The following is a 16851-nucleotide window of genomic DNA, read 5'->3' on the forward strand; positions in this document are numbered from 1 at the left end:
TATATATATATATATAGTGAATAAGATCAGTAGAAAAATGGCAACAACAACAAATGAAACAAGGCCTTGTAAAGCCAATGCCCTGTTTAATATTATTTACATGAAGCTACAACTCTCCCCTAACCCATTTAAGTTCACTTAGAAAAAAAATAAAAAAGAAAGAGTAATTAAATACAGAACACCTGAAACATTGATATTTATAAATCAAGCACCAAAGCGATTTTTTGAACTACCGGACCGATGTATTTATGCATGTCATGATCAAACTGCTAAGAATTTTATAAAAAGAAAAAAAAAATGTGCTTGATTTGTAAATACCAATAATTTGGGTGCTAAAATAATAAAAGCATAAGAAGCTTGGAGGCATGAGAAATATTAACAATAAAAGAGAAGCAGAGGAGGATTACCCATTCCCTCAAGCTTCAAAAACCATCTCAGTGGATACCATCCTATCAGCACCAACAAGAGTGAGCCTGTCATGGTAAACGTCCACATAACCAAAAGCATTAGAACCAGGCGGACACTCGACGGCGGCCTCAAGAACGCGGTGGTGAACACCGTGGGAATCGACCGCATACCCGCCCTTATGATCATGACCAGAAAGACAAGCCTTCACGCATCTGTACCGGTGTATCACATCGATAACCTCATCGTAGTTCCACAAAAGAGCCTCCGGCGCGGCGGCGGCCGGATCCAGCGGCAGATGGCAACATATAATAACCTTCTGATCGCGCTCGGTGGAATCCTTGAGGATGTTATCCAGCCACGAAAGCTGCTCGCTCCCAATGCCTCCATTAAACATCACGAACCTTCGATCGCGACCGGACAATCCTCCCGGGTTATTCTTGTCTTCATTTGGGTTCTTTGCATGCAGGATTCTGAGAGCTTGAGATGTTTTTGGATCATCGCGGGGCCAACCGATGGCGCTGATATCGTATGCGTCTAAGATGACGAATCTGTACTCTGGAGATGGGGAGAATTCATAGTGTGCGCTGCCATGGATGGAAGGGATGTTGAACAGTGCAGTGAGATTGGTGCGAGGGAGATTGTAGAGGCAGTGATTGCCAATCATGTGGAAGACGGGGCCACTGAATTTGCTGAATTCGTCGAGGATTCTCTTAACGGCGGCGAAGGATTGGTCCTTGGGACAGAATCCGTCAACAATGTCTCCGAAGTTTAAGGAGAAATTGAGCTTTGTGTGACTATTCCATTTGGTGATTGCCCTTTGGAGGACCTGAAGGCTGTGGCGGTAATGCCGAGGGACGCCGATGAAGGAGCGGCCATCGGGAATATCGGCGTACTGGACGTCGGTTATGACTCCAAAAGAGAATAAGGGTTGCTTCGCCTGTGTGCTTGATAAGGCCTTGCCAGGGGCCATCTGTGGAGTTTTCCCTATTAACTAGAAGAGAAGATTAGATAACTGTACGTGCAATGCATTCAAGTTTTAAAAAGTAAAATACATTTTTTTATGCATTGGTGAGGTGGTATGTACGTGAAAATTGAACTAGAAAAGATAAATAGAAACTTAGACAAAAATCAGATGCCGCAATTCTTCTAATAGATTTTACCCAATTCAGTAGAATTACCAAAGTTTGTATGGGTAGTTTCAACTTGAACTGGATCCTCCTGGAACAAGTTCTCCAGGTAAACTGAAAGAATAGCTTACATTTTGTACATAAAAAATGTATCAGCACGAATCTCAAATAAATCCAACGGCTAGCAGAGAAGGTGATGTGGGAGTCTTGGACCCCCCCGGCTCGCGCTGGCCGGGAGAAATATAACTCCACGACGGATGTAAATCAACTATCCTCTCAAAAGGGCACCGGGACAAACCTCGAACGGACAATTCGCCGGTATTCCTCGTCCAGGCCTAGCAGATGTTAGGAGCTGCTCGAATCTTATACAGACGGCTGACACCTCCCAGTCAACTCATCAGCCATAGCTGCCCGGATCATGACCCGGCTGGACGACATTTCAGACTATCGGCTTTACGACTTTGTATTGACCAAAATACCCCCTACAGTACCTACTTTAGCATTCTTATAAATAGGGGCCCATTTCATAAATAAAAGTTACACGATTTTATTGTTAATTAGTATGTTTTCTCTGTTCTTTTTCTCTCTTTCGCTCTCTATCTTTAGATGTGTCTCCCGAATAGATTTGGATTCAACACACTTAAAACCCTTAAATCAGAAAAAATGGTTTAAACGTTTGTCATCAAGTCAGCCACAAATACTATCTTAGGCAATAAATAAGAATAAGACTGAGGAATATAGAACTTAACATAATTGGCTTAATTTCAATCGAAGTTACCTTCTAAAAGCAAATCTCAAAGCCTTCATTCTCATCTCTCATTCTCACTTTACAATAACCACTTCTCGAACCAATTACCATCGACAACATAGTCATCCAATTGGGGACTAGAGAATTGATATTCAGCGATAATTTTATTAATTGCTAAACTATTCACACAAATGATGTCCCAACTACCATTTTTTTATGTGTTATTAAACAATAAACAACACAATGACTCGTAATTTATGTCAAACCGTTTCTTTAGCAATCTATCAATGAGCTTAGCCTATTCAATTTGATTCATTCTATAATGTGATAAGTAGGCAAAAATCAAAGCCATGCATTTTTAAAATTAAAAAAAAACACTTTATTAATATCCTCTAGCACAATCAAATTGCAAAGCACACATAAACCAACTCCCATTTCTTTCTCTTTCGAAAAAGCATGTTTATTCAAAAGATATTTTTCAGTCCATTAGAAACGGAAAAAATTTGCGTACATAAGACGTACGCAGTGCTGCGTACGTCTATAACCTACAAACAGGTTATAGGGAGGATTTTAGAAGGTTATAATCGCGTTATACCCCCTGTAACCTCCCTGTAACCTACCTGTACCTTCTAGTAAATTCCGCGCTTCTGTTTTGATATACAGGTAGGTTACAGGGAGGTTACAGGGGGCATAACGCGGTTATAACCTCCTGAAATTCTCCCTATAACCTGTTTGCAGGTTACAGACGTCTTATGTACGCAAATTTTTTCCATTAGAAACACTATTATTTTATAGAAGTTGTAGAATTATTCTTAAGTTGTACAGGTTTCAAAGTTGTCCTTTATTACTCTTTAAACACACAAATATTAGGTCTCCTAAAGCGAGTCACATTTAAATCATACGACTATGATCTATCTGAAAGAACAAGTGCAGCATCTTTGAGTAAAGTAACTCTAAAATGGCACCAAAAATTTAATCAACTTATGTAGCAACTTGAATGAGAACTACTATTTATGTCATAGAAATGACTTTCTGATCCATCCAAACAATCTTATATGAATGTAGATGCGATTATAATTTTAAGTTCATATGATTAATAAGACAATTAGCCACAATATTCGTACAACTCCCACTATTTGTAATGAACTTTTCAAAATTTTTTATCATGCTTGAATAAGTTTAGAAATAGTTATTTTCTGATCATATTTAGCATTCAGTTTAACAATGTTGCATCACATAACTTTAATGGAATTCTCCGTCAAAGCATTCTTAGTAACAAATATGTTCATTAAATCTTTATAAATTCTCTATTTAGTAATATTTCTATCAACCCTAGATGAAATATTATCATGAATTTCTCCTGGTGCCTCTACATCCAAATATCCCAGTGCTTTCTTCTTCTTCTTCTTTTTCAGCATTCATAATTGAAGTTAGCGGTTAACCTTCCAAGAAAAAAAATTATTATAAGATGCATTTAAGATCACCTTTTTATAAATTTGTTCATTAAATGCAAGAAAATAAAAAGTTTGCAAATCAGGGTATCAATTTGTGTGTTTGTGCTTGTGTTTTTTTGGCAGCTCTCATAAATTTGTTAAGAATATGAATATGAGTGAAAATTACGATCATGTTACATATCAAAATTCTGAATCACAAGGAGATTATAGGCAATAGGTTAGTTGACCATTTTCAATTATCTATGCTCTTTCATGGTCGCACTTCGTAGCAAATTTCTCTTACTCCTATCAATACATATGTCATTTTGATCAATTCAAGTTCTTTACTTTTACTCATGGTTTTAACTTTTGAATAATTATATACAGACTTATTTCTTGATAGAAGTCTTGAAATATACGTAGAACTTCAAACCAACATTTAAATAAGTTGACCTATGTAACCTAGAATAATTATCAAAGAATGTTACAAATTTACAGAATCCCAAGTAGGTAAAAATTAACTAAGGTCCCAAATGTTGAATTTGATGAGATCAAATGTATAATGTAGACAACTAGTGGGGGATAATGAGAAGGCCATATGATGGTGTTTACCCAATTCACGAGTGGAAAGTTCAAACTAAACTAGCGAGAAGGAGAAAGTAAGAAAATGTATAAGTCTGCAAGGAGAAGATGGTCTGACAATATTAATGATGAGTAACAATGGAGAAGAGGGTGGCTGGGAGGAATATTTGAAATTAAAAAGTATCAACACCTCTACAAATTGTTTTTTGCGAGCTGAAATCCTAAAAGGCACATAGGGAGATAAAAGATTACTGAATCGAGTTCTGGTAAAGAAAAAGGAGTTTGATAGGAAAATGTGAGATATAATGAACCTTGAAAAGAAAGAGAATTATGGGTATGTGAAATATCCTTTTCCAGAACTAAGTGCAGGGAACTATAAACATTAATAAAAGTGACAAAAAAGGCATGTGAAAGGAGGAAATTATGCAATAATTACTTGTCATTTGAGAAAATTTAACAAAGTTTATAATCTAAGACAAACCAAAATAAGCACCAACAATGGCACCTGATAAAGAGACAACACGAGAGACTAAGATGCATGGTCTTGATTGTTGAAATAGTCTATCGCTGTTTTTCTAAGAAATAGTAGTTTAGCCTGAAGGGGATACCAAATATAAGCAAACTTGGTCCAAATTTGAAAGCATATTGAGCAGCAGTGGGATAATCTAATTACTCCTAGAGACATTCAAGAGTAGGAGAGTAAACTAGCCTAACTTGAGTAAGCTCTACATTTGTTCTTGCTCGACTTGTTTGATTTTTTTTTTTTTTTTCTTGAAACCATCTCATATTCAAAATAGCTCATTTAATACGATATTTGTGTTCGGTTTGATTCGAATTCATTTGTTCATATTCTAGCTCGTGTTCAGCTCAAATTTAAGTCGAATGATTTTAAAAACAATAGATATTAATAAATTTTTTCGACACAACATAAAAGGTTAAATAAATATTATTAATGATATTATTTCAAGCAAAAATAAGCCGAACAGGATTGAGCAAATTTTTGTTTGTGTTAAGCTCGTTTATAAACCAAACTCAAAAAAGCTACTTGTGTTCAACTCGCTTGTGTAACGAACCAACTGAACATGAGCTACTTGGCAAGTTAAAAAGGTTATACTAAATATAAATCTAATCTTGTCAAATCATACATTGCACCATGTTAAAATTTGTTCATGAATCTAAACCAATACTTTAAAAATCAAAATTGAGTATAAAATTTAATCAAAACTTGAACTATTAATAGAATTTGAATATGGCCCTGAAAAAAAACTTAAATTTAAACTGGAGGTCAAAATTCAAATTTAAAATCGAATTTGAGCTTGTCATATATTCTGAACTTAAACCTACACAAGAAATTTAATTTGAAACGACAAATTAACCTATTATCCTATATAAAGTCATATTGCAATTAAAAAATAAATCTAGTCTTTATTGTGAATCTAACCTTCTAATTGAAATTGAATCTACTTTGAATATAACCTAAATAATACTCAAAATCAAATCTATCTTTGAAGATTAAAGTGAACAAAACATGCCGACTATATTTGATGAATTGACCAAACAAACAAATTTACAAATCCAGCTAAAATTATTTTTAAGTTTGGTTCTAGGTTTGTTGATTCCAAACCCATTCATGGATAAAATTAGATTCTGCTAATATTTTAGAGAATCTGTTAACAATGATTGCCTTCAAGAAAAAAATATGAAATTCATATTTCCATCAATTTAGTTCAATCAAGAAGTATATAGTTCATCACAACTAATTTTTAAACTATTTGGGTTATTTTTCAAGGTGATATCCATCCATATAAATGTAATGAATTTGTTTAGATTATTTTCTTTTAATTTTCTTATCATCGCATCATGTACGAATAGGATAAAAATCCATGTTTGCACTTTAGTATTTTGATTAATTACATCATGTCATTTGCATGTTTGCATGTTTTTTGATAAGCATGACAATCATTTAAAGAAATTAATTATTAAATATGGCAATCATAAGTCTAATGTTGATGTGACTAGGAAAAAAAAGAAATTTAAACCATGTGATAAGGTAATGATACGTTTAAATCATGAATGGTTTCCAACAACGACCTTTAAAAAATTAATACAGAAATGCAAGATCATGTAAAATCATGCAGTGTATTAAGATAGATGCTTCAAAAGTGGATATTTTAAGATGTTCTTTGATTCAATTTTCAATGCAATTAATTTGACTCTATTTCATGAACATATTACCAATGTCATTATTTTTTTCTCTTTCCATCCTCTCCTCGTGAATGCAGATCAATCAATTTATTGAATAACTATCTAACCGCTTTCCAAAAAGTTATCATATATTATTTAATACTTGTGGTAGATATAAGGAGCAACCTTGAGCTTTGGGATGAAAAACAAACGAGAAATTTTCTTCCGTAGCACGCAATTCTTATGTACTAACATATCTCACACCTAAACTTTCAAATTTACATACAGAGCACTTTGTTGCTTTAAACCTATGCATGAAAATATGCATTTCACTTTTAAAAAGTGCTAAAAGTGTTATTTTTTATGTGATATAAAATTTAAGCGCTATGTGTGTAAATATGAAAGTTTAGGTGCAAGATAAGTACAAAAGAATTGTGTCCTATGTATGTAAATACCCCAAAACAAATTTCTGATGATTCATAAATTACGTATATGGAGTACTATAGTTATGCCCATTTTTTTCTTAATGAATAATAATAGATGCTTGATTCATCAAACTTAATTTATTTGAAGCAGACAGATTTATGCAGAATCTTTTTCCTGTTGGCACTAATACTGAGGTCAGCACTTTCATAAGCACTGATTTAGGGTAATGCCATTGTTACTAAAGCTGGCTTCCTACTAATAATTGCTTACTGATAGCCACTAGTTGCTTGTTTCCTTCTATATAATGGACTCTTGTTGATAATGGCTGCTGTATGTTGCTTTCATCGTTAACAGATATCCTGTTCGATAGAATTTTGCTTATTGCAAAGCACAAAAGTCTTGACTAGTGATTTTCCTGGTATAATTGGTATTTAACAATTTGGTATCATAGTGTAAGACAACCTGTCCTCTAATATTAAATATCGAATTGATTAATGTTACTACAGTAAGCTTAAGTTTTATATTAAAATGGAATTGTTACTTGCAATTTAAGTTAAGGTTTTGGGATTCAGGAAAGAGCTTATTTTGATTTTTTATTATAAATAAGACACATAAGGTATATTAAAATTTAAATTTCCTTACAAAGTTGTGCACTATTTGGATGTGAAGTTCTCAAGTATAAGGCAAGTTTTGATGACAGTTACTCGGGAAATAATTTTTAATATAGTGATAGAAAAGTACCACTTAGACTTAAAAAGGAAAATTTTATAAGATGGCAGTAAGACTTGCAATGCTTTGCGGCACATTTAAACTAAGTTAAGTGTTGCTGAGATGAAAATGCTTAGGTGGATGAGTGGCTTGATACTTAAAGACAAAATACAAAGTGCACTATTTGGATGTGAAGTTCTCAAGTATAAGGCAAGTTTTGATGACAGTTTCTCAGGAAAAAAAAAATTAATATAGTGATAGAAAAGTACCACTTAAACTTAAAAAGGAAGACTTGCAATGCTTTATGACACATTTAAACTAAGTTAAGTGTTGCTGAGATGAGAATGAGATGAGAATGGAGAATGCTTAGGTAGATGAGTGGCTTGATACTTAGAGACAAAATGCAAAATGAATGTATCCGTGAAAGGGTTGGTGTAGCTCTAGGAACAGATAAGATTAGAGAGAATCATCTTAGAATATGTTGTCCCCTCAAACGTCGATTATCTGATCATCCGGTTAGGAGAGTAGATGTTTTAGATTACAATTATGTTAAGAAAGGTAGAGAGAAACCTAAAATGACTTGACCATCTTGTATAAAAAATGATCTTAATTTATTAGAAATAAATGAAAATATGACTTAGAAAAATAAATGAAAATATGACACTCAATAGAACACAATGGAGAAAAAGGATTTATATAGACGACCCCACTTAGTAGGATAAAGGCTTGTTGTTTTTATTGTTGTTGTTGGTTGGAATTAACACTTAGGTGACTTCTATCATTTGTCCACCTATTTATTTATTTAGTTATTAGTTTGTGATACAAGAATCTAACAAACATTCAAGGGGAAAACAAATATTATTACTGAAATCAAAATATGGAATTACATCAAATGGCAGGAAAATCGGAAATTGCAACAGAACAACAACACGACACTAGAACTATGGTTGGATCTGGGGCGTAGGTGATGATGGTTAGGTGTGGACCTTCGGGGTGATGGCTAGCAAGCTAGAAGGGGGAAGACTACAAGTCAGGCGACTGTCCCTAGGCGACGGCAACTAGGGTGGAGGGGACATAAAATAGCATGATGTTTTTTGGGTGGTGGCAGCAAGGGTGGATGATAAAAAGAAAGGGTAAAAACAGCAGCTTCGCTATTTTCATGGCGATGGCAACAAAGGGAAAGCGGTGATGGTGAAGGGAATTGATGCGAGAAAGGATGGAAAAATGTTTAGGAAGGATAAACACCACTTGGAAACCAGGACTCGGCCAAAACACCACTTGAAACCCTAGGATATAGCCCGTAGGGGGACGTCGACGGCAGTCCCAAAGTAAATCACAGAAAAAACTAAACCCTAAACACCAAAAAAGCACATATATACTTATATAACTAAGCGTGGGCCCTACTTCAGTTGGGCGATACTCCTAAGATGACTAGAGAGCCAGCCAGCCCTCATAAACCCTGGACCGAAGCTTTTGTCTTCTCATAGCATGGAGTGAGATCGGCCATGTTAAAGGCAACGAAAATGTTAAAAAATTCACGAGATTAGAGGGCCTTCGATTGCGTCTCTAGAAGCACTTGGATCCCATTATCAGATGCACAGTCTCACAACAAACCTAAGAAGGTTTTCTGATTTGCGAGTAACTATCTCTATCTATCCAACAATATATGGGTACATTGTTGAACTGAACTAGAACTTTATGCCAAACATACTACACAGAGTCCTCCAAAAGTAGCTCAAGATTAACTCATTCATCTCTGAAGTGAAGACAGGTTGAACCTCCCCTAAGTGTGGCAGCGCTAGCGGTAAGGTGTCGGTCATGATATCCTTAAATTCTCTCTGTAGTGGTTGCCTTGTGTTTGATATCAACTCTTATGTCTTACTACCCTCTAATATTATCAAAATTGATCCTATTGGCACCTCTCTCGTGGCAAGAGCGCCTATGACATTGAATTCCGTAGAAAGTAGGAGAACAATAAGCTTTTCATAATTGATGAATAAGTGTCATTGAACCCATCATGCTGAGTCTTGTGATTAAAATGCCACGGTTTCCCCAACAAGATGTGACAGACATTGATTGGTACAACATCACACAACACTTGGCATGCAATTAATCCCCAACATAAAACTTTACAAGCATCTCCTGTCAATGACAACTTTGTTCCCCTTTTCAACCAAGTCAAACAATATGTTGGGAATGGCTCTAAGTAGTGTGACTCAACGAAATCACCATATGTGCGGACATCACATTCTCACAACTGCTTCCATCGATGATAATACTGCACACTTTTTCCTTCACAGTGCAACGTGTATAAAGGATATTGTGGTGAAACCACTGCACTCTCTCGTAGGCTCAGTTTAAAGGACTTGTCGACCCATAAGCATCTCGCTCTCATCAGCTGGAAGCTGGTACTCCTGCACAACATCACTATCTTATCTCCATCACCACTGTCCACTTCTTCTATAGCCCCCTGTTCAATGAAAGAGCCGACTCTGGTAGTAGGGCAACTAGAGGTGATGTATATGAACCCATAATGCCCGAAACACTTTTTTGCAGCCAATGTGTTGGGTGTATCGCTCCTCTCGGGTTTATTCCCACTCTGATAAGTTCTATCATCTTTTTGGATAATTTTAACACCTTCCTCAAGTGTACTCCTGCAGGTTCCTCCTACTATAAGCGACTGACTAAATGATGGTGGAGTCTTGATCTGCTTCTATTATTTCTCCACCTGTAGGGTCAATATCTGAACATCACTCATTGACCAGTAAGGTTGTAGTTAAACAATATGTCTGATGACTGACTTTCGTCCTTCCAAATACTTAGCTATGGTGTTCTCATCTGGCTCCCTCAGCTCACATTTCAGCATGAGCCGCTCAAACTTCACTGTGAACTCCTCTACTGACTACTGCCCCTGATGTAAGAAATTTAGCATCAAGAACATATCCTGACGGTAGCGTGGGGGTAGATACCATTTATCCTCTCCCAAGTAGTGATCTTGTTCCTAAATTTTCTCTGACTCACTCTCTTTAGATTCTCCCACCACAAAGGGCACTCTTCTTCAGCTTTATGACAGTAAGTTTCACTATTCTATCAGCTACAACTCACTATACTAAAAAATTCTCTCAACAGTCTACAAACACTTAATGAAGTCATCCAAATTTATTTTTCCCTCGACATCAGATAAGCCTATTTTTACTCCCATATCTCGATGTCCTTCAAAAGTCAATCCATCCCTTAGCATTCTTTGATACTGAATCCCAAAGCGTCGTAGCCTATCCTTATCTTCATAGGAATCATCCCTATGGAAGGGATTCAGATTTTCCTCCCTCTCCTCTTTGAACTCCCTATCAAGATAATGGTGATTTCTCAATGAGCCCCTTCCTTAATTTTAGCAAATCTATGTTGAAGTCGGTAAATTTCCCGCAACAACTCTTCCATGGTAAGTTTCTTATCAGCTTATGAAATTTGTCTCTTTAGTGGTATAGCTAGGGTTTAGGTTTGGGAGGTAAAAAAGGGTGTACGTGGTTGATTTACAGTGCAAAAAAAAGTAGGGTTGTTGATTTGAAAATCAGTAAGGGAATTAAGGATAAGTCAAGTTTTGGCTATATTTGGTAGGTTTAGGCCACCTTATGAAAGAACTAGGGTTATGCTAACTCAAATACTAAATAATACCTGAATTTACAAACACCCAAGGGGGAAACAAATATTATTAGTGAATTCAAAGTCTGGAATTACAACAAAAGGCAGGAAAATCAGAAATTGCAATAAAACAAAAACAGAACACTAGAACTAGGGTTGGATCTAGAGCGTAGGTGATGTCGGCCAGGGGTGTGGACATCCGGGGTGGTGGCAAAGAGGAGACTACCGAGCTAGTAGTGGGAGGACAACAGATCAGACTGTTGTCCCCGGGCGGCGGTAGCAGTGGTGGAGGTGAAAAGCACAACTTGTTGTTTTATGGGTGGTGAAAGAAAGGGTGGAGGAAAAAAAAGCAGCTTTGTTGTTTTTGGGGTGATGGCAACATGGGGGAAGTGGCGAGGGTGAAGGGAATTTATGCAGAAAAGGATGAAGAAATGTTTAGGAACGATAAACACAACATGAAGACAAAGATACAACCGAAGCACCACTTGGAACCCTGGGATACAGCCAACAGAGGGAAAAATAGATGTTGGCGGCTATCCCAAAGCAAATCACCGAAAAAACTAAGCCCTAAACACCGATAAAGCACATATCTAGTCCTAGATAATTGGGAGTGGGTCCCACTCTAGTTTGGAGGCACTCTAAAGACGACTAGAGAGGAACCTTGGACCGAACCGATCCGGATACATATGCCCACATCAGTTTGCATGTGATTGAGATTTGGTCATGTTTCATACATAAATTATTTTCTTTTATAGCATGCATCTTCATTATTGTGTAACTTTCATCTGATCTCAAATTATCTTTGAATTTAAGATTTTCGTAACTTTTAAAATATTATTTGGTGGAATATATGTCTTTTTTTATTTTACATCAAAAGAAATTGAACATTGCATAAAAACAAAAGTTAATGGATCGTGAATTTTATTCTTTATATTTGCTTGTGTATCATCTTCTAAGTTTACTTTAGTAAACTCGAACCTTAAGATGCTTTTCATCACCTACAAATTATATTGATATGTTTAGTGGAATTAAAAAAAAATAGAAACTTGGTTACAATTTTTTTTCCTAGTGAATTTGCATACAATAACATCGATTGTATGTCTATATTCAAGATTGTTCAAGGGCTGCACCATAAAAGCTTGTGGACTATAGACTATGTCCCTTCACCACAACATCCAAATTCTAATCCTTAAACAATACTCACAAAATATATATGATTTGCATGATAAAATTTGAAAAAAAAAAATAATAATATAAAACATTTTTAAATCATGAATGTCAAAAGAAATGCTCTATATTATGATTGCAGTGACTTAGCATGGTTCATACATGCTTCGTGAAATTCTGATATAAGATTCTGAATGCAAAATCCTATCTTCATTTTTAAATAAGTAAGAGATCAATTATAATGCCTATTTTTTAGATTTCCATCAAGATATGTCGGAAGATCACTTTCAATGCTTATATTTTAGATTTTTCTCATGATGAGTTTATAAATTGTATTCTCAATATTGATAATATAATGCCTTATCTAAGAACTATCAAATCCAAGAATTATTTGTTGATTTTCTACGAGGGATTCTTCTTTCTACTTTCTATATGTCAAATCTTCTTTTCTTTTACATTTCCCTAGACTGCTCGTGACGGGATAGAGAAAGATGGGAGTAGGGAGTTTTGATGTAAGGTAAGATGCTAGCGGTCTAAATCGGGTAAACAGATGAGTAGGTTAGGTGTTGCTTTTACTAAGCTCATCAGTCTTATTGCGCCCACTTACTTTGATATCGAAACCATTATTTCAAATGAAATTATATTTGGAAAAAAATGATAAACGAATATTCTTGGTGACATAAAGATATAGGTCTCCGTTATATGATACACAAACGATAAAAAGATGAAATAGAAAAACTAGTGTTTAACCTTTTAGAAAACTACATGGCGTCTAACTTTCTCGAGACAATGTATTTGCAAACTTAAGGTGTTGTTGTAGTAGAATTCATGTCGGCTGATTAATCAAGCAAATCAATAATAATAATAAAAAAAATCTCTGTTTTTTATAAAACAATTAAAAGGATTCAATGCTTCAAAAGCGTTGAAATAGACCAATATCAAAGCTATTAAGTTCCCTTATAAATTTAGGCCAAATTTTGCCCATTTTTTTATATTAAACTTGTATTAAAGATGATGATCAAGATTATCATATCCTTATATCAAAGTTGTTTCTTTTATAAATAGGGAAGATAGTATAAACTTTCAAATTGATATTGTTTGATGAATAAATTAGCTAATGAGGTCAATATTGAGTGCGCTTCTCTTCTTCTTTTGATTTGAATACACAAATCACCTAAATTGTGCATGTGGAGTATGCCTTGCTTCTTCTCCTCTTCTTTTCAAAGTTTTTGCAACATTCTTGCTACAATTCACTTTAAATCAGAACATCTCAATTACTATTAATGTAAGTATCAAAATATTTTCACTTCAATAATTTGGCATTTTTTTGCAATTAAAATCATATAAAAAAAATTTGTTTATCAAAATACTTCAACGTTCCCTATAAATCTTTAATCTTCAAATTTCAATAATGAGAAATCTATAATCTTCAAATTGCAATAATATCTCATTAGGAATTATGGTTTTCTATTTATGCATCTTTTTTTATGAAGCAAAATTTGTTCACATTAAACGTCGACCATCTGATGATCTTGTTAGGATAATAGATGTTTTAGATTTAACTTTTTGTAAAAAAGGTAGGTGTAGACCCAAGAAGACTTGAGCATGTTGTATAAAAAATGATCTTAATCTATTAGAATTAAATGAAAATATGACACTCAATAGAACAAAATGGAGAAAAAAGATTCATATAGCTGACCTCACATTGTGGGATAAAGGCATAGTTATTATTGTTGTTGCTATTGCATTTATGCATCTTTTTTAAATAAAAATTTCATGATGAATGAATTATTGATAGGCCAATTATAAGCGTGCTCTTACTTTTTTGATTCAAATTGTGTACGCAAATCACTCTAAGTTATTTATGTATAGTGATTACACCAATTATAACTAAACTTCACTTTTTTGGATAAAACAATAGTATATTTTACGATTCCACCTGATAGGTTTTCTCTTTGAAATACTTATTTTTAAAATAATATTATATTTTTTCTTGATTTATTCTTCTTTAACTAAAATCCAATTTTCTTCACTATTGAGACATCTAATTCAATTAAAGTCTCCAAACTTTCTTTTTCTTTAATATTCTTTTCTTAAATCACAATGATGAGGTTGCCTTGTTCCTTTTCAATATACTCTTTAATATCTACCATGGTGCTCCCATATGTGTTCTCCATATCTATAGTTCTATCAAAACACCATTACTGATGAATCACTAGTTACTGCCAAGGAAAATAGGAATCGATAAGTAATCTTAGTGCTCAGTAATTGACAAGGAACGATTCCTTTCAAGACGTAATTTTAAATGATAAACGTTCCATGAACTTACAACAACCATTCTCATAATCAGAAATCACTTTCTTAAACTTATTTGATTGCTTGTATATAAATGTATGAAAAAAATCCTTAGGTCAGATTCATAAGGAGAGTTGGTCAGATCGTCGAATTGGCGTGATCATTAATCCTTAGGTCAACTTCATAAGAAGAGTTGGTCAGATTTTTAAATTGGTGTGATCATTTGGCATAATCAATTATACTAACTTGTCGACCAAGGAAACTTGACAAGTGATTCTCCAATGTTATCGAGTAATGCTAGTAAGCTAAGATGACATAGTCAATTTGCCAAAGAGGTATGCCTGGCTATGTAGGAACGGCGAACTCAACGCTAAACTCTCAATCCAGGTCGACATACCTTTCCTACTAGCCGAAGCACTAGCTGGACTGCAAAGACATTATTGAGAATGATCGACCATAAAAACGAGTACTTATGAGGAACAATTATCAATTAAAGTCATTATATGAATATTATAATGTTTTACGTTAGAAGAAGAGAATGAAGATAAAAGGGATACCCCTTGGGATCCGTCTGCCATATTTGTATTATTTGTAACATTTCTAATGAATGTGCCAACCCATTAAAAATAAGGGGTGCATTCCAGAAAAAGGAATCAATCTCTAAACAATGTATAGGGTTTGTCATCTGAGAATCATTTCTGTGTTCTTCGATTCCTATTCTTCTTTCTAACTCTTTCCTTGGCGTGCAACTTCACGGACAAGTCAGGATCCAACAATAAAAAACTATGAATTTGTTTGCACTTATTTTGTGTGTAGAACAAAAATCACTATCATTGAAAAAGTTTAGAAGCGAATTTTTTAAATTAATGTCGGATTTCAACTCCCTGCACTCAAATGATAAATTTTAAACTTCGAACCCAAACTTTAGAAAAAACAATGACGAACATTTTTATCCCAACAGTAAAACCTAGCGAAAAAAACTCAAATCTTAACACACTACCTGTAAATGTGAAGAAATCTGTTTAAGGCCTAAAAGTTTCAAACCAGAAAACTAACAAATATGCAATTACCCTCCCGCATTGGAAAGCAACGTAGAACATCTTTAAACAAAGATAATTAAGAAAAATGTCGCAAAAAAGAAATCACAAACAGCAAGGGTTTACGATGAGAAAGTTCATACAACACCGAATCAAACAAGAAACGGACTATTCATATGTTTTCAAGTAAAGAGTCATGAAGTAGAACTGGATACAACGAAACAAGCAATGGCGAAGGAAGATATAGTAAGATTACTCACAATGGCGGATTCAGAGGGCGTTGAAGGGGCGAGAGGCGTTCCAGCAGCTAGCTGGGAATGTGGGGTAGAGGGAGATACGAATCTAATCTCCCAATTTCTTCCTGAGAATCTTCGTTAGACGGTTATCGATTCGGAGAGCCATTTATAGCCTGCGCCGGGTTTTCTCGGCCGTTTGGGTTTCTCTATAAAAGCGGATTCGGGCAGGTTATGTGGTTGCAAGTGCCCGAAATTTATATTTATTTATTTATTTTTATTTGGCACTTTTGCAAGTATTGCAAATTCATGTATCTTTTAAATTCAACATAAATTAAATACACTATATTTAAAATAGAAATTTTGGTCTTCATATCCTTGATAAGTCTTATTTGAATAATTATTCCACGTGTAATTTTATTTAGCCAAATAAATCAGAATATAAATAATATATAGTATTGTCAATATTTTGCGTGTGTATATTGAAGGTCTTGCATATGTGCATGGATCGGGATAAGCAAAAAAATCTTTTTGGAGCATCTACAATCGATCGTTTTTAAGTGTTTGTTTGTGATTGTCGCGAAATATCATCAGTTGATATTCAAAAAACGTGTTTTGTTGGTTGGTCGGATGTGTCATAATAAACGTAAATTGATTAATCCACCCTTTTGGAAAAGCTCTGAGAGTTCATTTAAACCTTCTAGCATTATCATAACATCTTCACCATGACTCCCTCCAAATCTCCTAGTAAAATCCGTTGATAGTATGTTATGGTCCACGTGTATAAGCTAATAATTATGTATATTAAAATGATGTGAGAGAAAAAATAAATATAAATTGATTTTAAATTATACGTGCATCATT

The 16851-nt window shown here is 34.6% G+C and overlaps 1 protein-coding gene across 2 annotated transcripts; it reads right to left on the reverse strand.

Moving 5' to 3' along the window:
* Positions 1-86: 86 nt before the first annotated feature.
* LOC110018884 (manganese-dependent ADP-ribose/CDP-alcohol diphosphatase) lies at positions 87-16183 on the reverse strand. 2 transcript variants are annotated; one of them, XM_020716357.1, is made up of 2 exons: positions 16015-16183; positions 87-1392 (listed from the first exon to the last, which is right to left on the reverse strand). In XM_020716357.1, exon 2 carries the CDS (start codon positions 1376-1378, stop codon positions 416-418), a length of 963 nt encoding a protein of 320 aa, XP_020572016.1. In that variant the 5' UTR covers positions 1379-1392; positions 16015-16183; the 3' UTR covers positions 87-415. The 2 variants fall into 2 exon arrangements, with proteins under 2 accessions (XP_020572016.1, XP_020572018.1); XM_020716359.1 differs by having other exon boundaries at positions 87-1399.
* Between the last annotated feature and the right edge of the window lie 668 nt (positions 16184-16851).

The sequence above is a fragment of the Phalaenopsis equestris genome, unplaced genomic scaffold (genome assembly GCF_001263595.1).
Source record: "Phalaenopsis equestris unplaced genomic scaffold, ASM126359v1 Scaffold000036, whole genome shotgun sequence".
In the NCBI taxonomy this organism is placed as follows: Eukaryota; Viridiplantae; Streptophyta; class Magnoliopsida; order Asparagales; family Orchidaceae; genus Phalaenopsis; species Phalaenopsis equestris.